Source organism: Mycetomoellerius zeteki, unplaced genomic scaffold (assembly GCF_001594055.1).
Source record: "Mycetomoellerius zeteki isolate Tzet28-1 unplaced genomic scaffold, Tzet1.0 scaffold188, whole genome shotgun sequence".
Lineage (NCBI taxonomy): Eukaryota > Metazoa > Arthropoda > Insecta > Hymenoptera > Formicidae > Mycetomoellerius > Mycetomoellerius zeteki.
The window spans coordinates 115,750-140,787 of record NW_017256836.1 but is presented as its reverse complement, the minus strand read 5'-3'; the positions used below and the strand labels follow the sequence as shown (position 1 = coordinate 140,787).

At 33.3% G+C, this 25,038-nt stretch overlaps 1 protein-coding gene across 1 annotated transcript in view; it reads right to left on the bottom strand.

The window, feature by feature from the left end:
* The window catches only part of rsh (Rap GTPase activating protein radish), a 127,428-nt gene that overhangs the window by 28,183 nt on the left and 74,207 nt on the right, over positions 1-25,038 (bottom strand). The window contains exons 2-8 of the mRNA XM_018446761.1: positions 4,636-4,772; positions 3,657-4,100; positions 2,814-3,051; positions 1,702-2,167; positions 1,323-1,461; positions 894-1,071; positions 333-391 (exon numbers count right to left, since the gene is read on the bottom strand). Of these exons, the coding sequence (XP_018302263.1) occupies positions 333-391; positions 894-1,071; positions 1,323-1,461; positions 1,702-2,167; positions 2,814-3,051; positions 3,657-4,100; positions 4,636-4,768 (1,657 nt within the window). The 5' untranslated portion in view covers positions 4,769-4,772. The remainder of the gene's footprint in view (positions 1-332; positions 392-893; positions 1,072-1,322; positions 1,462-1,701; positions 2,168-2,813; positions 3,052-3,656; positions 4,101-4,635; positions 4,773-25,038) is intronic.

The window sequence follows — 25,038 nt, the reverse complement described above, 5'->3', positions numbered from 1 at the left end:
CCGTTACATATAATGGAAGCAAATTTCAAGCAGGTACATTAAAAATATTTAATATTGTCAATGAAAATGAAGTTATAAGTAACTTAAATTTAATTTAAATTTAACATTTACTTATATTAAATTTCATGCAAATCTACATAAAATTTAATAAAAAATGTACTAAACTTCGTAAAATTTTATGAAAAGTACACTAAATTTCATGTACATGTACACATATATACTTTTCAGTTACAGATATATTAAATTTAATTTAGTGTCATAAAATTGAATTTAATTTGTATAACTTAAAAGTATATTAAATTTCATGACATTTTTAACAGTGTGAATATTACCGGGTGCGCGAGCGCAAGGACTGGGCTCTCTGGACGAACACGAAGAACTGTCTGGCGAACTGTAATACAAAATTCAATATGAAATACGGATTGCCTAGCTTTAAATTCAGAATTATTACAACTATCCACACTATGTACACTATGTATCGAGGACATCTATAAACTTTCATGAAATTATTGTTCGGATTTCTATATCCATTCTAATTAATTTAAATGAACTTTATCTGACAATTATAAAGTAAATGAAAAATATCTTAATTACAAATTAATTCCGTTATAATTTTTCTTATTTATAAAAAACAATTTGAAGTAATATAAGTATTTAAAAATGTCATATGTGATGTATTGTAAATTTATAATAATAATGTATGAAAGAATTAATTAATTATGTATTTATAACAATATTTTAATATACAAAATCTTACGCGTACACAACGTTAAAATAAAATATTTCGAGATGAACAATTTGAAGTATTGATAATAGAATAAAAGTATATATATATCGAGCGAAGCATTGTGTTCATATTATATACATTAAAAGAATCAATAGAATGCAGGTACCGTGGTAGCCGACCAGCCATTGAGGTGGACTGTCTTCTTAATCGACCCTGTCTTTGTCTGATAGGGCTGATATCTCTCTTATCGACATTTCTATCAGGACTCAGATGACTTTTTGAATCGCGACGCCGTAGGTAAGAAGCAGAATCCGGACTCAAGGAGTCCCTCCGTGCTTTCCGACCTTTAAACATACATTAACAAGATTAATATATCTTGTTGTTTATTCAATTATAGAAATATTTTTTTTTAATACTATTCTTCCAATTACACATTATTTATATATAAAAGAAATTTTTGCAGAATGTTAATTAAAAAAAGATTTAAATGTTAACATACCAATTACCAAAATTTAAAATAATTTAAGCCTTAACTAAAATTTAAAAAACTTGAAAGTAGAAAAACAAATTTGCTGCAACAGTAGTTGGTACCTACCCCCCTCTTCAGGATCTGGTGATAAAGTTGGTTGGCTACCACGTCGTCCTGTGGGTGGCATCGATTCATCAATTGCTGCATGCTGGCGTATTAGTCTCGACAGTTTACTCGGCGAGACTTCTTTACCCTTGAAATTACACTGTCGAAAGAATCGATCACCGTTATAAAATCAACGATACCCTCAAACGAAATTAAAGATCTCTAATCAAGAAAGGATCTTTAATTATGAGATCATTTTATTAAATAATTAAAGAGAGAGAAGCAGTTGGAAGATCTTTTTGAAATATTAATAAAGATGCAGTATTATAACTTCATAGTATATGAGCTGCTTAATTGCTATCCTTTGTCACAAAAAAAGGGACCTATCGATAACCGCTACCTGCGTGGTCGAATCTCTTCGAGTAGAAAGTAACGGATGCGTAGGTGTGTTATTGACGTTCGGGGAGCCGACTGGGCTGGAGCTACCGGAAGTCGAAGTCCCAGGAAGTGGAAGACTGCTTCCGGCCGTCGGTGAGATCGCCGGTGGCGTTACCGAGGACATAACGATGGTTGGTGGGTTCACGGATGTGTCCAAGCTGGCACCAATTTTGTTTTCAATCATGGCCTTTGTGTCCACAGTTAAGGTCGACATAGTGGCGAACATTACTGGCGAAGTGTTAAGCGACACTGTCTTCGACTCGATAGTCGTTGTAGTGACAACAGGCGTTTTTCCGTTAACTATCAAGGACGCCGTCATCACCGACTTTGTATCAATCATGGTGGAACTTGTCGATTGGGTCTTGCCTTCGATGCTACTCGATCTCTCGCTTTTATCCGTGGAGTTCCTCTGAGCCTCCAGATGTTCTCTGCGATAGAAGAAAATTAATGAGCCAGACGTATATTATATTTTGTTAATATGCAAGCACGAATAAATAATTCGTTATTTTAGATTATATATAAATAATGCTATCATTTAGCACCGTACAATATACTACACAGAAAGAATGATTTTACTGAAATATCTAAAAACGCTTAACTATATATTTTACAGATTTGAAAATAATTTTGTTGAACCATTAATCAACTACATTAAACTCTCTATATCAATCATAAACTATTGGACTCTAACTATATTCGATACAACTATGTAGGACTCTTAAATATAATGCAGAGCTGCAAGATAGTTTGGATATTTTGTAGCAACTAACTTTAACTTAAATTTACATAATTTAGATGATCCAACAAAATTATATTTTCAGATTTATATTTAACTAAACTTTTAGATATATCAGTTAAACCTTTCTTTACGTTTCTATATTGTACGCAATTCAGAACGTATCAATTAACAGATCATTGAAAATAATTAACTGGAAATTACTTATATACAATTTATAATGTACCAATATTGAAAGTAACTAACTCTGAAAATTTAATTATTTCTGTTATATTTGTTAAGTATATTTTTTAAGTATATTTATTAAGATCTAATTGATTTATTATAATTTGACTAACCGAACCGTATTGCTGCCCGCGCTGTCTGTGCTGGAAGCGCTCGGTCTTTGATCATTTCTATAATATTTCGTAGGCGTGACGCCTCCGTCGACAGACTGTTGAGATTGCCTACGTCTGTGATGACGACAATTGTGCTTACGATCACCGGGACTCTGAGATTGTCCCGTAATCACTGAATCCCTCCTAGACCTCGCGCTCTCTCCCGAACCGCGACGAGAGTTTCTCGATTCACCTGAGCCTGCAATGTAAGAATAGTAATTGATAAGATACACGTGTGCAATTCTTTAAGCAATTTAATTAAAGCATTTAAATGCATTTCTTTCGTAAAGAAAAGTTTTCTTTACATCGTTCGAAAATTTATGTTTTGTGCAAACGATTGTACATTGAAAGAAATGTTTGGTATGAATAACTATTACTTTGCTGATATAAATTACAAAAACTTTCTTGTCTTTTAATTTAAAAATAAGATTCACTGGCGATAAAAATCATTAAAATTGAAATGCGTACAATATAATTTCAAAAATTCCGTACAAGCCTACACGTTATGTCGTCATAACCATTGAAAGAAAATGGGATGTGCCATCTTTCCGAAGTTTTTTCCGAGCTGGACCATTCTGAACCGATATAGGTATAACGAAATCTAATTTTTTCCTAATATAAAATTCATGGTTGCTACGCAGAACATCGATCCCCAATTTACTTCCCAATTTTACCCAGCAATATTACGACTCGCGAAATTAGTGGATCCGTTCTCCGCGAAATGGGCTTTCCAATGCTGTAAGCGTGCTATTTTTAGACTGTTACTGATGAAGCGAGGTGCTTTCCTCTTGCTGAAAATTTTACCTCGGCGTGGCGTGGGCGAGATGACCGTGGGCGGCGGCTGTGGTTGCAGCAATACATCCTTCTTGCTCCAAAGTCTGGCTATATCGTTCTTAAGGTCACTGATGGCGGAATCTCGTCTGGACTTGCTGGACACTTGGCTCCGGATGCCGCTGTCGACCGAACTCTCCCGCCTTTTTCGCAGGCTGACCAGGTGGCTGGCGTCCGTGGTAGTTTGTCGTGACCACGGTAGTGATTTGGCGATATCCGCCAAGGTTTCCCTTCGACAAAGCTTGTTGCTGCGGCTGCTTTTCGTGGAGATACCTCCGCCACCCCATTCGCGCAGAATATCGGTCAATTGAGCGAGACTCGATCGCCGTCGGCGCTGGTTCGTCGGTGAACAATCTTGAGTTTCGCCAGGTGGCGAGATTGACGTGATCTGTGCCGCGGAGTCTCGTCTGCCTGTTCCTAAGGGCAAATGCATTACGCTATATACTGAAAAGATGGTTATTCGATAAATTGTAAGATGATGCTGTCTTATTATCGAGTTACAGAATTCTGATGCGACAGTAATAGGAGTTTAATAGGAGTTCTTGTAGCCTTATTAAAGTAGATTGTCAATATTGAAAAATTATTTTACATATACATATTTTACGTATACCTATATAGAGAAAATTACTCGAGAAATGAAAATATAAAATGTATTAATCACGCAATTAAATTTCTTTATTCTCAAAACGTCATTCTTTTATGTGTTATAATTTTCTATTTCGCAATATATTTTTTTTTTTAAAGGAATGCATTTTACTCTCGAAAAAGGTAGATGAGAACATAAATACCATTAACTTCTGACTTTAATATTTCTGCAAAACACACACACCGCCATTACAATCCGCATGAAAATGAATTCAAAGCACTTTTGCATGAGAAAACCAACGAATTTCCATAATGTGCTTTCGTGCGAAAAATTCTGGTTACGGGCTAAAAGCGTGTCTATGCATACCCAGGCGTTGCCTCAAAGTGGACTCCTCCACTTGCTCTCGCACGAGGTCGTCCCAGCCGTTGCCACCCTGCCATATCAGCCCGACTTGATGACTCAGGATCGGCAGGTTGCACACGAAGCAGATCGCTGTCATGGTCCTGGAAAAGAGGAATCGTGCGGTCTTGGTTTAAGTCGGCAAGGAAAGCGCGACGTCCGCTCGCAAGCGGAACGGAAGAACTTTCAACGGAAGAAGAAGGTGCATCTCTCAACGATAAAGTTACGTGAAACCAGGCCATGCCAACAGAGCGCTTGAAAGTGATAATTTATCGAAGTCGTGGTTTCTCATATAATCCCTCGAAAAAAACGCGTTCACAACAGGATGATCGTCATGCTCGATTTTGCGTGAAACTATTCCGGTATTCGAGATACAGCGGGCGGAGGCGCACGAAGTATTGATATATACAGATGCGAGCCTCTTCCTGCTTCTTTATCGCCGCGAAACCACGCTTCGTCTACTTCGCCCACTTCGTAGATACGATCGAAAGAACTTAACGAGATATCCAAGATAATACAAATGTAGCTAAGTAGAACAACACTCTAACAATGTACAATAGACACAAGAACGCAAGTGTAATAGTTAAAAACGGCAGTTGTGTAAGCTCGACCATGTCGACGAATAGAGATACGCGAGAATAATCTCAGAATATTAGCGCGAATGTGGAATTTTAGAAAATAACGCGAAATACCGACAAATTGATATGTGATGAACAGAAATAGATCTTGCAACAAATATCGTAAATATTCTCACATCACATTTAGAAAATAAAAAAAAATATTTAACATCAATTTAGTCATGATCACGATACTCTCTCTCTTATAGATATAAAATAAAAAACCAATATATTCTTCCTTTTTATCCTCAACTTTAAGACATTCGCGCTATATAAAATTACCACTACAATGACATGTTCCGTATAATGTTTAATATATGTAAAATTGAATTCTTTACGTCGTTCGGAATTAGCATAGATTTAAATATGAATAAGCTAGGTTTCAGAGGAGAAGCGGGTAAACTCAAGAACTCATTCTAACGTATGCAAAATTCGAGATCGTCGAGATCACACAAGTCGATATCAGCTTCCGGTCTAGAAATGTTACCGCAGCGTGTTTCGCGAGCGCCGATGAACGTCATTCCAAAAGCGTGGATGCATAAAGAAACTCGAGATGTATACATATATTACATAATATAATATATATATACAAATTACTATAGAGCGAGAGAGCCGCATATTTTTTTCTCATTGTATACAGCACATACTGAAAACTTTTTTAGAAGGCATATATCTGATTTGATGTTTCGACCTGTAATGTCGAAGTCTGGGGCTCTGCAACGACATCGCATGGCAAGGGCCTGGCCGACCTGCAAAAGATACACACACACAAACTTTTTTTTTCGATAGACCGCTACCGAGTAGTAAAGTAGTTGATGTAGAGAGGCATCGCGCTCTCGATGATGCTGTATCCTGTAAAGGCGTATGATACTTGAGATAGCGTGGGAGCAATCGATGATCACTTTTAATTACAAGAGTCATTTTGTTTTTATGTAAACCGACGCCACCATCGGTTTCTTATAAGCATTATCGAAAATCAATGACGTTGTAAGAGACTGACAATGGAGTTTGATTATGATAATGTAATGCAAGAACACTGTGAATAAATAACGTGCTGCAACAAAATGTGTAACATGATATAATATTATATATATAAATGTATATATATATAATAATTTCCTACACATTTCATAAAAATATTTTAACAATTGTTTAATAATCAGTTGGATCACGCGATATCAAATTAAATATAATGTTTCATCATATATGAGAAGAAATACGATTTTAAAATTATTCAATGTATTAAAATATGGAATAATATTATCATAAATGCGTTATGTGAGAATTTTTGCATCACTTAAATACATATCTCACCTCCAGTTTCACCCACATCTGATACTCATGTATTAAGTGAAACTTGATAGAACTGCATTCCCCATCAAATATGCGCAAACTTTGACGCTACAAATTTCACTCAAATACGCACTTCCATCCATAATCTTCACATAATTCCCGCGAAACTGATTCGCTACAAGCTTTGCCATATATTAATAACATTCCAGAAACTCCTACTCATAACGGTATTACCTCGTTAAAACTTAATTATTGCGTAGCCTTATGTTAAGAGAAATCGCAAGTCGACCAACTCCAATCCATTCGTATGCTAATACAGCCGGTCGTTAACGGCAAAGTTTAACGGCTTGTATAAGACGAATTAAGAGAAGTAGTTCAACGGGCGACAAAAGCGTTTCGGTAAAGCGTAATTACAATTTTGTCAGAAGAACTGTAGACAGAAAAAACTGCAGCTTGTTGAAAGCTGGACCCGAAACGTGCGCGGACAACAATTAATTAATTTCCCTGTCAAAGCCATAGAACTTACTTATGCACAAAGTGACCTAATTAGCGATTCACTTGTCCCAATTACTTCGCTTGGCCAAACAAACAAGCATCAGTAACAATGCATGTTTAATATCGATTGTCAATAAGTTTGGATGCAAAAGTTTCTTAAAAATACGAAAATTTTACATATTAAAAAATATAAGTTAATATTATATATATACTTATCAATTATTCAATTCAAACTATAATTTCGTAGTTCCTATATTTTTTTGTTTTCAAATTTTATTTCACTTTATTTTATTTTTTTGATTTAATATTAATTTTAATTAATTTTTAATTAACACTGAATGAAAATTTATAGAACGTGCCCTGGCTTCTCTAAAAATTTTTTCTCTTGGAAAATTCTGGAATTGTCAAAACAGTTTTTCTAACAATGGCTGAGTATTAAATGTATAATATATGTGACTATGTAAAACGTAAAAATTTAAATAAAATAAAGATATGTGAAGAAGATATTATAACGAAATTATATTATTGCTATAATGTTTTTTCAGAATACAAAAAAAATCCTTAATACAAATCTCAACAACAAACAGAATTTTTTTTATTTTTTTACTGATGTTATTTGAGACTACGGGAAAGTGCAGATGCACGGAAGTACGCAGATTGCAAACTTTTATTTGCCCGTGCTAAAGCCCGCATCCTAAAGCCGCACTGAGGTTTGTAAAGCGCGAGAAACTACGCGAAAAACGTACATTACGTCAAAGAATATAAATTTATAAAAAGATCGAAAGCATAAAACTTTTAATTTTCCCGCTTAAATATATAACCATATTAAATACAAGGGATTTTATAATACAACATAATAAACGGAGAAATGCGTAACAATTTTTTTGTTGGTCACCGCAATTTTGTGCATCATTAAAAGTGAATTCCATTGAGAAGATATTTTAGTCGATTTTACAAAATATTTTTTAGAAATGAAAATTCATTTTAAGAATAAACTTATCACACAGTTTTTTGTTTAGAAAAACAGTTTTTAAATAAAAATTTTCTCTTTGTTGTGGCTACGTTAATATTAAGCTATGTAAAATCTCTTTTTCTCTTTTTAAAATTAAAAAAACGTATAAAGTATAAAATTGTCCAATAAAGTAATAATTTTGCTCTTCAGAAATTTGTTTTAAGAAAGTTTCAGGAATTTAATAACATTTTCAGCGAAAGATTTGTTTAAAATAATTTAAAACAATGGCACTTTGAATTTTATGATGTTAAGAAAATATTATGTAATAATATTTTAAGCCTTATGTTACAATTATGAAAATATATTTCTTAATTCCTTTTTAGTAATAAATATTGAGTGAATCATACATATTTCTTCGAGTTATGACTTCTCAATATTTTCTCGATTTTAAGACATTATGGTGAAAACGTGTGTCAAATCGACCATCCAGATCACCACCTTGCAGGTATATCAACGCCGTAATACGTCTGGTTTAACGTCACATTATAGTTTGTATTATCGGCCGGCAAAACGTCATTAATATGACAGCTTTGACATTTCCTGTTTCAACATCTATTGTGCGTTAATAATGTCGACTGCGAGAGCTGAGTGGAAAATGGTTCATGTTACGCGACCATAGAGCGAAACACTGTTTTGAGGATCAAAATGGAAAATAAAATTCATTTTATACGTAAGAAATGTGTTTACACTTTTTTAATATTGCTGCATTATACATTTTCAAGAGAAAAATGCTTGATCTGATTTAAATAATTTTAAATTATCTATAATTTATATTAATATATCTACTATTATAATAATATATCTATTATTATATTAATATATCTACAATTACAATATTAAGTTGAAGGAAATTTTCCTCTCCTCCTCTCTCTCTCTCTCTCTCTTATTCTTATATTATTTTTTAAATATACATATATGTACAATTCTTCACATTTATTATCTAACAATTGCATGGTATAACTTACTAGCGTTATGCGCGTTGAATGAATTACTCGTGCGAGCATCACTTTAACATTGAAATTATGAACGCGCAATAGATATCCTGCAATATCATATTCGCTCCTGAATTTAATTTTACGCAACGCGACACGCGTGTGTAATTCGAAGCGTCGTAACTAGAAACTAGTACATAGGTGGGAAGCAAGAAACGGGATTGCACATTTCAAAAATTTATGTGAACGTGCATACGCAGGCGTTGCATTTTCAGTTTACAGTAATTGTACAGCATAAATATACTTTCATCAACTATGATTGTTGTGCCTTAAAGCATTGAATATTGATTCTACTAAATTCTTATTAGAAAAGGAATACTAATACATTTTTAAGTCTAATAATGATATTGTTAATATAGCATCAAAATTCTTGACTGTCGAAATTTTCTCCCAATGTTCTAACAGTAATGAGAATTAACTTTTTAAATCTTACAATTATTTAGAGACGAAATAGAGCAATCAAATTTCAATGACTTATTTTACTAATACTATTTCTATCCGTTAATCTCAAAGTTTAAACTATATTGTAATAAAATGAAAAAGCTTGAAAAGTTTATTTTCCAGAATAAAATATTTTCGACATTGAACGCGTCATAATTTTGTAAATGTTTCATAAGAAGCTTTGTATTTTGATTTCGCAAACATTGCATTTAAGTTATATACCACGTATAATATGCCACGTGGTGTAAAATTCCTTGTAATGGCGAGAAATGTTTTAAAATGTTTGCTCGAAGGTAATAATAACTCCTTGGATATCGCGAGATATCGCCGTGATTGCGGCCTCGTAAAAACGAGCGAAGTTTATTCACAGAAAAAACTTGCAGAGGACTCGGCGAAGTAGTGCCTGCGCAAATTGAAGGACTCGTTTCCTTGCATCGCAGATCGCGACGCAGACCACGCGAAGTACCTTAATAAAATCCGACCCCAAAACTCGTCGGAAGGAAAACTCATCCGGCATCGTTTCGCAAGCTCATCTGCGAACAAGCTGACGGCCAGTAACAGTTAGATGAGGGAAAATGGGATGCAAAAAAAATGAAATAGAGCCATCCTTCAGATAAAATAAAATCTCTCTGCTTTCATCCTGGATGAAAATCGTAAAAGGTTTTCCAGGTAAAAAAAATGGAACAAACCGCGTATCTTAAACAACATTCATCTATACTTTCTGAATATTTTAATTGACACAGATACTGTTACCACGCTTTTTACAGTTAATAAACTGTAAATTTTTGTTTTATTTAATATGATATTGTTATTGTCTTGATTATTCTGTGTTTAGGAATTGCTTCGTAATAAATGATGACGTAGCGTACGTAATTAAAATCTAAACATTGCTCAGTGGAAGTCTATGGAAAATATATAATGCAAGTGTAAAACAACTGAAACGATTCATACCAATACAGCGGTGCGATACGAAAACGAGTTTTTATTCGGAAATGTCAGAAACGTATTACGGGATAGAAACGGTATTCTCCACATAAATGATGGTAAAATGTCCCTTTATCGAGACGGTGCGGTATGCACGTTTTGTAAACTCGATCATGTCTGCCATGCGTTTAAAGCTTTCTATCGAGTTAAATATTTGAGGATGACAGGGAATCGATAATGGAAGTATCAATATATGTTTTATAGGGAGACATTTTTGTGTGAAGTAGCAAATATTTAAAGGATTGTTCAAAGACACTATTTTTATATGTATATATAATAATGTACTTAAAATTATATATATGTATCGATTATTTAATTATACTGATACTATATAATAGTAAATTGAATCTTTATTAATATCCATAAATTTTTCAATTTATATTGATTTTAATTAAGTACAATTATTACTGCAGGACAAAAATGTCTGTTACTTTTAAAAAACAAAGTTATATTTTTAAAAATGTTGCAAAAATTAATCACATGAGAGAGAAATAAAAATTTGAGCCGAGTACTTGATTAACTTTTTTATCACTCTTGGGATATGTACGTTTCATAGAATTTTCAAGTTTCTGGAATGAAATTTCCATCACTCATATATATTTTCAATTTCAAAAAACATCGAACAATATTTCAGAAACATAGTATCGAAAGAGCTAAAGACTATTAATATCATTCAAAAATGTATAATATATTAAATCTTTCGCTACATGATTTAAATTAAAACAAAATTAATATGTCACGAATGAGAAGTGTATAAAGTAAATGGATTGTAAAATAAACTGAAAGAAAGATAAAAGAGAGAAAAAGAAGAGAGAATTATATATATGAGAAGTAAAATAGCAAGACCATCGCTTTCAATACTGAAATTGATGTTACAACAGACGATAATTGCTTCCGAGAAAGCTCTCGACTTGCAAAAGACCTTTTCGTGCAAGAATCTGTTTAAGTATTTATTTTCTTTACCTGTTATTGAACACGATTCTTCAATATGTTCTGTTAACTCCGACATTCTCTATATGTACAATAGTAGTTTTCAGCAAATCAAGCTGTTCGAAGCAAATCGAAAGAAGCATGCGAAGGTAACAAAACAAACGATCCATATCCAATTCCAGTCGACGACATACGATTCACGATTATTTGCTATCGAAGGATCACGTTTCGCGATACGATCGTTCGTGATGGATGTAACAATACGAATGCCAGGGATACTCGCCCACGTCCCAAGTGGTTGTAGCTGAGGCTCGATACTTAGAAGAAATACTGATCCACAGGTGGGCGTTAAAAGATGAAAGGCATAACGGTGTTGGTCGGTAAATATCCTTCTCCAACATCTTCGCCAGGAAATTCTACCACGAAAATATTTTTTCCAGGAGAACTGCTAAGTGTATACAATTATTCATTAATTTTTCTCTTTTGAGCTTCGCGAACTTGCGAGCAAAATTGGTAACAAGATATAACATTATCGCAAAAAGATTGTTACGTTACGCATATCGATTATCTTTCATTCATTATTTTATGCATTACTTTACTAATATGCAGTTTGTAACAGAAGTGAAAAATCCTGTCTAAAAGAATTCCAATTTTCTATACAAACTTCTATACAAATATTTATGTATACTGCAATTTTTCTCGAAAATATTTTGAGCTGCAAAATCTACTCGGTCATCTCATCGAATAACCAAAGAATCGAAAGATGATATTTGAAATACAGCAACGACATTCGATGAAAAATCTGTAGCTATCCGTGCTTCCACAGAATTTCGATTTATCCAGAGTGATAAAGAAGGTAAGACGTAACAATGTTTTTATCGAGGACAAAAAGCGGTCTCTCTGACGAATGAACAACGTTTCAACGTCATACGAAAGTTCCAGAAGGCTCGTGGAGACGAGGGTGAAAGAATAAGGAAGCAAGGAAGTGAAAGAGGGACGTATCGGGTCACGAGGATCAAATGCGAGAAGTAAAAATCGGACACGCTGTTGCTTGGTGCCGAATAAAAGCTGAGGAGGGTATCTCCATAGCAACCATCGTGACAACATTGTCCATCAGGAGAAGAGAAAGAGCAAGCGATGTACAGTTGGAACGTCTCGTGGTGAACGAAACAGGGAGAAAGAAACCATAGGATCCGCAGGATTCCCGAGGGTGGAGGAGAACTAATATCCTTTCTCTTGTACCGGCAAGAGAAATTTATGTTCACGTGAAGACTAGATTATGGATCAAGCTTTAACCAAATGAATCTTTTCCTAGCGTATATAAATATAATCAGAAACACACAGGGGTTTTGTCACATTGTCGTCTTAATATTACGGAGTGCTATAAGTATTATATATGAGTTAGTACTGCTCCATTGGTATTTCTATTTCACCGTATAATTATGAGTAATTATACGTTTAAATTAAGAGACATTACATAATTTGTAAGTTCAACAGTAATTTTCTCTTCACGACAAAATTGTAAATTGTGTTAACTAAAATTGCTCGATTTATGACCTACTTACTGCGACAGTCGTTTATTTCAGAATAAGCGACATGAATATGTAAGAGAATATTAGAAAATTATATCATTTATTTTAATGTCAAATTGTAAAAAAATTGATTTAACAATAAATTGTTAATATTTCTTGTAAGCTGATGAAATGTATTGCAAGTATAATATCTAATATTTTTGTGTGAATTTTACAATTTCCAAGCAAACTGTGCGCCGATTATTTATCAGTCTTGAAACACAGTTTTAAACTGAAGCTGGATTACGTAATATCACACAAAATAAATTGACAAGCAATTTAATTTATTAATGCTAATGAGCCTCTTTAAAAAATATTATAAAAAATGTAATGTAAGCACCATAAAAACAGACATCATAACAATAGTCCGAAAAAAGCCTGCATATTTTTTAGATTTTGCGTAACATAACAAATTGATAGACGAAAAATAAAACTACTTTAGATATCTTTGATGTTGTTCATTAAAATTAGAAAATATATTCTTGTGTGTTCGTTATCGCTACTAACCAGAGAGAAAAATTTCAGAAAATTTTTACAAAATTTTTAAAAAATGTAATTGATATGAAAGTATCAAACGCCGTTTATTACTAATATGCTATCCAGGCAAATTTTGAAATCACGTTCACGATAATAATTAAAACTTCAGTTTTTATAAATCCGGCAGAAAACAGCGTCGAGATTATTTTACCAGAAATATGTGAAAAATGCAAGAAAGGTTTTCTACGTAAACTTTTCGTACACATCCGCACGGGCATTGTAAATGAAACGACGAAAATATTCGGCGACTCTCTGAATATTTTTAATTGGACATCGTTCAAAAATTTGTCAAACACAAGATATATGTACTAAATACTAACATGATTTCATCCGTTTTTATTCTAAAATCTAATTTCAGTATCCCCATTAAAATGCATTTTATCCTGCTGGATTGTTTACGTTTTAGTAAATTAAACGTTTTAGTAAATAAAAACTGTGTTCTGAAAATTTTATTTTATTAAAAAAATTTTATTTTATACCCCTACATTTAATGCATAAAAAAATTATACGCTCTCCTTTCGCTTCCGGATCATTATTTTTTTTAAAAAGTGTGTAGAAGCTTGTATACTCTTTTTTTCGTGATTCAGATATAGCAATCCTATTTGTAAGACTGCAAGTATTATGCGTCGTCTACAATATGCGAAGTAAGCTTGGTTTAAGAGTAAGAAATTGACCAATCACAGTCGATTATTCTTTTCACAATCGACTGTGATTGGTCAATTTTTTACTCTTACTTCTTACTCCATGTATTGTAGACGACGCATTACATTTGTTGTACGACAAATTTTTCAAGCTTATTGATTGGCTATAGAATAGAAAAATCCGATCAGAATTCTGTCCTACAGCCAATTAATACATTTGAAAAATTTGTCAAATGACAAATGTACTGTTAGTCTAATATTCTATAATAATACCACACCTAATACCTATTTCTACCAATGTAGATTATGTTAAAATAAAATATATATTATTTTAATCAATAATTAATTCTCTTTTTTGTCAAATGATGAATGTCTGTGTTTTATTAATATGAAATTATTAATTTTTTATTGTTTAACATGTGGAAACAAATAGTAGTGACGAATCTAATTTTAATCTCATTTTAACTTACTCTTTATCTTTTCTAATTTTTAGAAATAGAAAAAGAAGAGTAAAAGTTGAATCGAGATTAAATTTAATCTACATTAGTAGAAACAGGCATAAGAAATTTTTCGTGCGACGACTCGAGCGAACAGGACGCGTCACGTTACCAAGCCTGGTAATCGCCGATTAGTTCACGTCGTACATACTTCGTTGCGTCGCGCTACATCGATTAGGCGGTTCGTGATCGCTCCATGTTCTTGTTTCTTTTTAATCGTATCCGAGCGAGTGTTATGTACGAACAAGCGTCGGAAATGCCGAGTTTGCGGCATTTCTATTGTCTCGGTGTGTCGATTGATCGTGATTAGCTCGTCGTTTCGGTATTCATGATCCCACTATTCATCATGTCGCGTCACAACGTCGCCGCATCGGTCTGAACGTCGCACGTTTTCATGATAAGTACACGACGTTTCGTGTGTTCCGAGCATGTCAAGCGTCCTGAACGCCATTCAGCACTTGAGAGTCTTGGGACGTCACGGAGACTGTAAAAGGGAGCGTTGAGAGATTCGCCGTGAGGGATTCGTCGAGACAGTAATTCCGCTTGCCTACAATATTCGCGTATAACGGTAACTTTCGTGCCCGCCATAATTGCACGAGAGAGAGAAAGACGTGATATAGTACTTTTCAAAATTTTTTCGTCGACAAATGACGCCAAAAGCTGGTTTCTCGCCAAAGAACTCTCATTATCTTAATCGGTGATTAACTTTCAAATAATTTATATACTACTTTATTAACATAAGTAGAATTATTTTTTTATTAATTTTTTATTTAATATATGGAAAAAGTTATAAGAGAAATGAGTACATAGAAATTTTATTTTAAACTATTCTGCCGATTAATATTAATTTTATTAACTCTGTCTTTTGTCAAGTAATATCCATAATATTCTATTAACATAAAAGATTATTAATTTTTTAATAAGTGGAAAAAGATTAAATTATGAATAAGTTATATAATTGAAATTTTACTTTAATTTTACCACCTGATTATATTAATTTAACCAATAATTAATTTTCTTTTTTATCAAATAATTGTACTAATTTATTAACATAAAATTATTAATTTTTTGTTTAACATGTGGAGAAAAAATACTAGATTGACGAATTATATAGTTCGAAATTTTGCTTTAAGCAATTAACTTAATCAACGATTGACTTAAGTGATAGCTACTATTTTATTAAAATAGAATAAATTTTTCGTTTAACATGTGAAAAAAAAATATTAGATTAGAGATGGCGAATCATAGTTAAAAATTTTGCTTTAATCAATTCTACCGATTGAATTAATCATCGATTGGATTAATCGGAGTTTTCGTCGCTCTAAATCGAAAATGCCGGATGAATCTATGGATGAACTGCCAGTTGGTCCGTGTGATCTCGATTTGACATATCTTTCTACATCCGTGAGTGACATCGATCGACGAGAAATTCGTTTATATATTTCGCGAGTGTGTCCGCGTGCGTTGGAATATTGCGAGTGCATTGGAGAACTTCAAAGAATCGTGGCAGTGGATTATACACAGACGAAACATTTCGGATCTGCAACACCGGGTGACAGTGAGTACCTCGACGTTTTTTTTTTATTAATTATTTCCAGAATATTTCTGTTGCGCAGAGTAAAAAGAATGTTTAATACAAACGGTTTTTTCTTTTTACAATCCTATAATATCTCTACAGTTGAATGATTGTAAATAACAAAGCTGCTTTAGATATTATTTGATGTAAAAAATATATATTAAAACTTTTGATAAATTTCATCTTCACGTTATGACATTTATGAAATGTGTCAGATAATACAATTGGCGACATACGTGCCTGCCTGATATTTATCTCGTTGAAGGCAATTTTCCCACGAGATAGGTAAATAAATTAATTGAAAACAGATATAAATAAACTAATCGGAAACGAACAGCTTTAACTGCTATTTTTTCAATTGTTATTAAATTAATCAACAGATCCGAATGTATTTTATATATTTAAAACTCGGAGTAAGATTTAAAGTCGAGAATCACTAGGATACACGAAATTAAAATGTCAAAATCCAAGTTAAACTACGGTATTTTGCTATAACTGTAAATTAAATTGTTGCTGTTCGCCACTGGTGAACTACTCGTCAAAACTGTGAAGTGAATTTTAATGATAGGAAAAAAACGAGGATGTGCACGCCTCCGTTTTTCGCTAACGGGCACAACTGATTTAAAAGTCAAATTCAGCGACCGTGAACGACGATAAAGCAAGGCATTAAATGATAAACGGAGCGGGAACGAGTGTGATGCGCTTCGCTAATAATTCAGAGTAAGAACTCGCGCGATTAATTAGGCAGACGTTGCCTGTCGCTTGGGGGGAAAATGTCGGGGTAAAATATGTAACCAAAAATATCAGAAAGAACCGTCCCCTCAACTTCGGGTTTAATGAAGCGTTTTTTCTGTGGTTAATACATTGTCACGCTTCAAAAATAGAACGGAATGAATTGACGAAATAAAATGAGTAGGTACTCCGATAAACGAGACAGCCGCGAATCCAGTGCTCGACAGTGTTCGAAATAAACAACTTCGTAGTGCATTCGAGCATGAAAATGTACCAGACACCTTCGGTGAAATCAATTTGAAATATTTCCATTTTTGCGGGAAATCTGAAAGGATCATTGATAACGCGTATTAGAATTCGATGTAACTCTGAGTTATTCCACTTTTTGATAAGCTTCAGCTCACTATTTTACTCTTTTTGGTTGATCCATTAGGCAAATTATCACATAGTTTATCTGAAAATGGATAAAATCGGTCCTTAGAAATTTATTAAGATATTCGCGTTAATTAAATTAAATTCACGTAGAGATTTGAGAAATAAAATTAGAATGACATTTAAATTTGCTAAATTTCAGCTTTTTGAGGTAGCTGTATATATAATCAGTAATCACACAAAGCCACACGCGGTGTCGGGGTTCCCGTTTTTCAAAAGATTAAGCGTCTTAATCCTTTAATCGTTTAATATTTCGTCAAGAAATCTCCTTGTAATTATCACCTCTAATGCTCACGGATCAAGATATCATGGAACCTAAAGTTACTTACTCGAGATTGTTTACTCAGTATCTTGGTCTGTTCCGTAACACGAGGAACATGGAAGACGAATATGTGGGCGTTGAAGACGCATGTTAGACGTATCAATTTCACGATGTTGCGCAGGATAAAAATTGTAATACATAAGTAATGCAGACGTGTGTACCTTTCACCGCAGAGAGCGATATAACATTGGAAGCGATGTAGCAGAAAGAAAATAATGTGGCGGTATTATTTCTTGTTCTGCTTCGAGCAAATATTACAAGCCACTTTATTAGAATTCTCTTTACCTGAGAGAAAAAATTAGTAAGCATTCCAATATCTTTTGCATAAATTTCGAAAACTTCATAGTCATCGATTTCAATATTAGATTTTATCAAATATTTTTTAACTTAAACCGAACATTCTCTCTCTCTCTCTCTCTCTTTCTCTCTCTCTCTCATTTGCAATTGAATAATAATTTAAGTTTGAAGAATTTAAAGAATTTGAAAAAAAACCGTATAAGTAAAATGCTTATATGAATCTTTGCGATTATTAGTCAATGTAAAGCGATATAATTCGCAAATAAATTTTTGCAATTAACTTCGTTGGTAAATACATTCCAATTGTTTGCAAATTATATCTCATCGTCTTATAAATACGTTTACGCACTAATAATTACTCATATAGGCATTTTAATAATGATTTATAATTCTTGAAGCCACAAAATTATTTTAATTAAAAAAAATATTATTGCTTTTTAATATTTTAATTCGACATTTATTTACTGAGCTTATTCCATAATCGAAGATTGCAAAAAATAAAAACTTGTCTCGTCATTTTTCCTAAATAAAGAAAATATTTACTTTTGTCATCGTTAAAAATGAGTATAGATTTTATGATATTATTGTGTCACGGTAAGTCACATGTTCTGTCAATGACAAGAGCTTTGTAGTAGAGATCAGTTAAAAAGATTTAACACATTTCGACGTTTAACGTGAGCCAATTACGTCAAATAACAAAATAACCCAGAGAAACAAGCGACATGATTTTTATCATCCATTCTCAAAGGTAGATCCAATGTTGCAGTATTGCAAAACATTAGCAATTCTACTTCCGTCACGTGGTACACAATTTTAAGCCCTGTACTTCAACTACTTTACCTCTTAACAGAGGTAGACAAGATTTTCCATTTTTTAAGTCTGCTCTCAAATTCCCTTTTAGCAAAATGTTTATAAAGATGTCATTTAATCCTGGCCTTTATCCGCGCAGCAAGATACGTAGAAGAATCGATAGCGACACTTCTAAAAGCGTACCTTGTATGCACAAGATGTAAGCAACGCGGAAGTTTTAGCTCGAGACTTGGGCGCTATATTTTATGAGAAGGATATAAATAACGTTTATTGTGAAATAACAAAGCCAGTTAATCTGGTGTTTATACTCGTTACGAAGCAATTCACGGCATTTCGAACGTTTGTTCGAGCATTTACGTGATTGTGGCCCGAGCATATTTTTCACATATAATTTCCGAAATGGAGAAGAAACGACGCGCGTGAAATTAGTTATTATCCATTTTTTAGCGTTCACCGAGACGAGTAAAATGAAACGACACAATGCTTTTCGCGGTATATAAACTATATGTTAGTGCCTAGGTCATTCTCGAGTCCTCTCGTCCAGCCATTATCCTTGGAGAGAATTCTGTGCTACGTATGTCCGTTCTTTTCTAGCGTAAAAGCAGACGCACTGATACTCATACATTAAAAGCTCCACTTTGCGCTGCTAAATGCGAAAAGAGTACACGCATCTCTCCAACGACGATCTGTAGAGAGGACAAAGCATGTTACGAGGTCTTAAGACTTTTTTTATCAGAGGAAATACGCGTGGAATTAACTTCTCATAGGAAATTAGCACGAAGAGAAAAAGAATGAGTCTCACTCATCTCTCTTTTTGCATTGATGTTATAAATATACTATTAATTAAATTATTAATTTTATTAAGCTTTTAATAAAAGTTTTTTTTTTAAATATCAACGAATTTTAAAATATTTATAATATTGTTAATTTAAACTGCATATGATTTGCAATTTTATCGCAGCATTATAAAAGTTATAAAATTCCATGAAAAATATATATTTCCGATGAATGGCAAAAAGAATTAATTTTAAAATTTATCATTTAAGAATTTTAAAGTCTCTGTTGTGTGGATTTCATCATATTTGTAATCTCCGATTTGCCAGTAAAAATATATTATGAGAATAAGAATTTAATGACCAATTACTTGGTTTTTTAAGTAAATATTGCAATCTAAATCTTATTCAATATTTTTATTACGTACGTAATGCGAAATATGTTCATTTAATCCCAAGGCTTTATTTTATATGTAATGTCAAAATGTGAATGATGACTAGATAAGTATATTTGGCAATAAATGTACGAATAAAATACAAAGTTTTTTATTCGTCCATCTATTAGCATTTTTTATATCTAAAAAATTTTTGATCGTGTATGAAAAAGGAATTAGAAATATTTACAAGTTAAATATCGGTTCGATATCATAAATTTGTTAACTTTTCGACTCAGAACACTTAAATCGTTTCATTTTTTTTCTTATAACACCCGATTATTCGAGAAAGCGTTCGATCTCATAACCAATTATGCATTGGGAATATAAAAATACGGGAGGAAGGTGGATTGCATTGTATAACCAAGGTACTCGATTCAGCTACAACCGTTTATTGAAAACTACTTCTCACTGAATCCATATAACTGAGTTCATATTGAATCTGCTAGAAAGCTTCTCGATCTTCATGATGCGATTAAACGATTTAAGTCGCACGTGTCAGCAAAGCGCGTGGATTTGCAAGCATGGCTGGACGAATCGTAATATAAAACTTGTTGATGTTAGGATCTAGCATTCCTAGTTTTAGCAGACATTTTGTAAATTCTCCTCTTGACGTAGATTTAGCTGAAAAAAATACTATTCACTTCTTTTTTATAAAAAAAAAAAAAGATTAACTGAATTTCTAATGACTGATTCTCTAATAAATTTGAAGACAGCTTTCTTTTATTCTTCAAAATTGAAGCTATGAAACATATTTTAAATTAAGCAGAAGGATTTATATCGAGAATGTAATTTATACATGTTATCAAGATTTTGAGCTTTTTCCTTTCGTTTTATTGGATCTTCTTTACTTGTCATATACGCGAGACTTCAATATGGATATAAAATATACTTTGATCGAGACCAGACAATATGTATACTCGACAAAATATGCGGTTAGCCGCAGTCAATAGCTCTCATAATCATCTATCGAAAATCGATACGCGATGGAGGTCCTTATAACATTTCGTCATTTCAAGGGTCCTCTCTCCTGCTTTCCACATCGCGTGCCATCCTGCGATGCCAAAGAGGCGAAACTTGGATGTGCGATCGTAAAACAACCCATACAACTTATGAGATCGCCAACTCAGAGTGCATTTTCCGCTTTATTGCACCATTACGATAAAGCAAACAAGTTTACAAGTAGGAAATGGAACAAAATTAAACTTAAATGCGCAATAACTGCCAGGAATATTCCTTATAACTTATGATACCAGAAAAAAATCGTAATTGTATGAAATCTAAATGAAAATGTTCTCGGTTTTCTAAAAACAATCTATTGATATACTCGCTACTCTAATTTATCATGTATGTTTTATATTCACGTATGTTTTAACTACTAATATTTTACTTTAAAGGGAAGAAAAAGAGAAAGAGAAGGGTGATGATTAAAATATATAACATAAATCCGTTTAATATTAAACAGCTTTCAGTAATATTTTTATTTCAGTTTGGAAAGTACTTTTAAATGTTGAATAATTTCTCTTTTTAACGAAAAGTTAGTAGCTGTAAAAATTTAATTTAAAATAGTACATATTAAAGTTTAATGCTGGAAGTGTTCTTACTTTTTTCTCACATGTTTCAACTGTAACTTTACAACGCATGCGATGCGCTTAACATTGCGCGCGCGAATGCACTGTCAGATTAAAAGGTCTTACGTGTTTTACATCCGAAAAAAAGTAGGTATTCATAGAATGAGATATCTCACCGACGAAACTACTTTAGATAATTATATGCGATTCTGCAATATTAAACTGCCAAATGTATTATCACAGCGTTTTATGTTATTTTCGATTATTTATGTTGAGTATGCAATATAGTCTTGGAGCAATTTATCATGATACTATCGCAATATATTGCTAAGGAATATGACATTTTTATATTGACACTTGGATGAGATAAGCGATTTTCAAACACCGTCGCCAATATCCAATTTTCCCCAACGACCGTTCGATACAATATGATGATGTATGATTCGGCGATATACGAGAAGACGAGTGGATTACGAGACCATGAATGATTTCAGCCAGAGTGAGGACGAAAAATCATTGATCTTAGATCGTCGGAAAGAGATTGTTACGACGAAACATCGTCGTACAGTAAAAGAAGATACTTTCACGCGTAGACCGCGATATACGCGTTCCCAGGGTTGGCAAACGTTACTTTTCAGTTACTTTGTCGTTACTTTTTATAGTAAACAATTTGATGACGATGTTACAATTTTTTATGACGGTAACGCTAACTCAACGCTAAGGTTGTGCTAAGGCTAGAAAAGTCACTTTGAAAAGTAACTTATCACCATTACGCGATACTTACTAAAAAAAGTAATAACGAGTAACGCGTAACGTTACAAGTAACGAATAAAGAAATAACGCGTTACAAATTAGGAATTATTTTTTCGATGTTAGCATTATCGTTATAAAAAACCGATTTGTCATTATCAAATCGTTATTATAACAAGGTAACGATCAACAAAATAACGGCGTTACAAGTAACGTGTTACTTGCCAACCCTTTGCGTTCCTTATAGGCTTTCTTTCTACAGTAAGTTATTATCTAAGCTTAAGTCTTAAGTCGTAAGAAATTAACCAATCACAGTCAAATATGAGAGAATAATCGATTATGATCAATTTCTTATGGCTTAAGACTTAAAACTTAGATAATGGCTTATTGTAGAAAGCCTATTAGACACCGTAAAGCTCAATAGCGAATTTTCGTACGAGTAAGTGAGCACGCTTTCAAATCCAGCCTTTTATCGTTCTTCATCTACGTAACAGCAATGAGACACCTTTAGTTGACGTTTGCAAGGATGAACTCCCATTTTTCCATCCCTGGCTATGCTTTCTTGCCTTTGAAATAGCGATGATCATTGTCCTAATGTGATACGCGCAAATACAAAGAGAAGACGACGAATAGAGGGCATAGCTCGAGCAAGGAGCATCTTGCACACGCCAGATTTCTCGCGACCTGATTCGCCGACATAACGTGAAATAGATGAGTAAAACCTGGAAGAGTGAAGGACGAGGAAGGTACGACTGAGATGCGCTTTTGACACTCTGCGGAAGTCGCACGTTCTTAATCAAGCTGCGAGCTGAGAGTGGTTTTCTTCCGCGAAGAAGAGAAATAAGGTGTCACGTGAAAGAAAAATGCCGCGAGAGATCTTCGAAAACGATGTCGTGAAGCTGCGATAAAGTTGGATATTAATACCATCGCCTAGTCGCGACTTTGAAACTATGGTGGTGAACACGCGGTGTGATTCATCTTTTCGACTTTTGGACCAAGAACCGAAGAGATACAGCAATGTACTTTATTGCGTACTCGAGAATTGTGAGATACGAAATTTCCACTGAAACCGGATATAAATTCATATGACATAGATACAAATTTTGTTCGTTTCAGAAGAGATTTGCTGCTATAATAATAGCAATAAATGATAATAGCAATGAATTTTTTGTGTCATAAAAATATATCGGAAAAATTACGAAAGATTTTAATCTCAAGTTTAATTGTGAGCTTTTTGAATACAGGGGATTTCGGAGTAATTGATTGAAAAAAGATGTTTTATAGATAAAGATAAAAAAAGATATTCTAGGAACTCTAATTCTTTGAGAACAAATTTGCGAGCAATTTTTATTTAGTTTTTTTATATGTTGGAAAATCAACGCTATTTTATATATTTGTTTAAAATTCAACAGACGTAAAATTTGACAACTGAAGTAAAAAGAAAAATTGTTCACTTCTGACCTCCATAATTTATCAATATCACGTTAGCGAAATTTTCTTCCTTCACCTGACAACGTAATTTGTCCGGGCGCATTTCCCAGACTTCTGCAATATCCCTCTACCGTTTGGTGAGAAATTGCAACGGCGGTGATTCCGAGGTTTTCATTGTAACGAAATTATCTGTAAAAATGTCCTGATAGAACATTTCACCGAGATACGCGGCTCAATTTCGGTTTTCATCGGTCGACAAAGAATGGCGTGAACAGCGTGAACCTCTGAAATTTTTAACCAAATAGAGGACCAGCTTGTGTATTATCCGATGACGCTACACATACAAGGCGACGCACTCGTATTCGCAAATTGTGCGGCCATTCGTAGCCTAATTGAATTTCAGCTCAATTTCATGCGCCTGAGAAACTTTGGCATTATCGGGTTTCGTATGCATCGAGATTTCTCGCATACCCTAGCTTTCGATAAAGTATTTATTTCGGTTTGTTATCGAGATAGAATTATCGCACTTTGAGATGTCCGCTTGAGACTTTTCCGTAATTATCGTTAAGATTTACTTAAAGTACCAATTGAATCTTCAAGACATTTAATATATTAAAAATGTTATAATATATATATATATTCTTATGCAAAATGTCTTTATAAAACGTGCAAGAAATTGTGCTGTGATATAAAATGTTTCTCTGTGGTTATATTTAATCCTGACGTAACATAAATATGTATACGTTAAAATGCCAACGTTATTGATTTACGTCATTCAATGTTTTCATCATATTATTTAATGAAAATTTATAAGAGGTAGATTAACTTTAATTCTCTCGATATTTTACAAAATAATCTTTAATAGAAAAGAAAAAAAGAGTAGTAGAAATTCCGTACAAGTCTAAAAAAAAAGTACGTATCTAGTATACATAATAATTTTTAACTTATGATATATTTTTATATAACTTATATTTAATATATCATATAAAAGATTGTATATATGTGTATATATAAATATATATACACATACAATCAAATCTATTGGCTTCTGAGCTTGCTACGAATGCAATCCACGTGCATGTGTCAGAAACTACTGGCGCTGTCTGACCGCAGTTACGGGGCAACTACTGGCACCGATCAGACACGTACAACGTAGCGGAAGGAACGTCGAAGTAAGCGGAGTGTAACGGCGATAGCTGCTGCAGCAGGCAGTGGTAATACCGATAACTCAA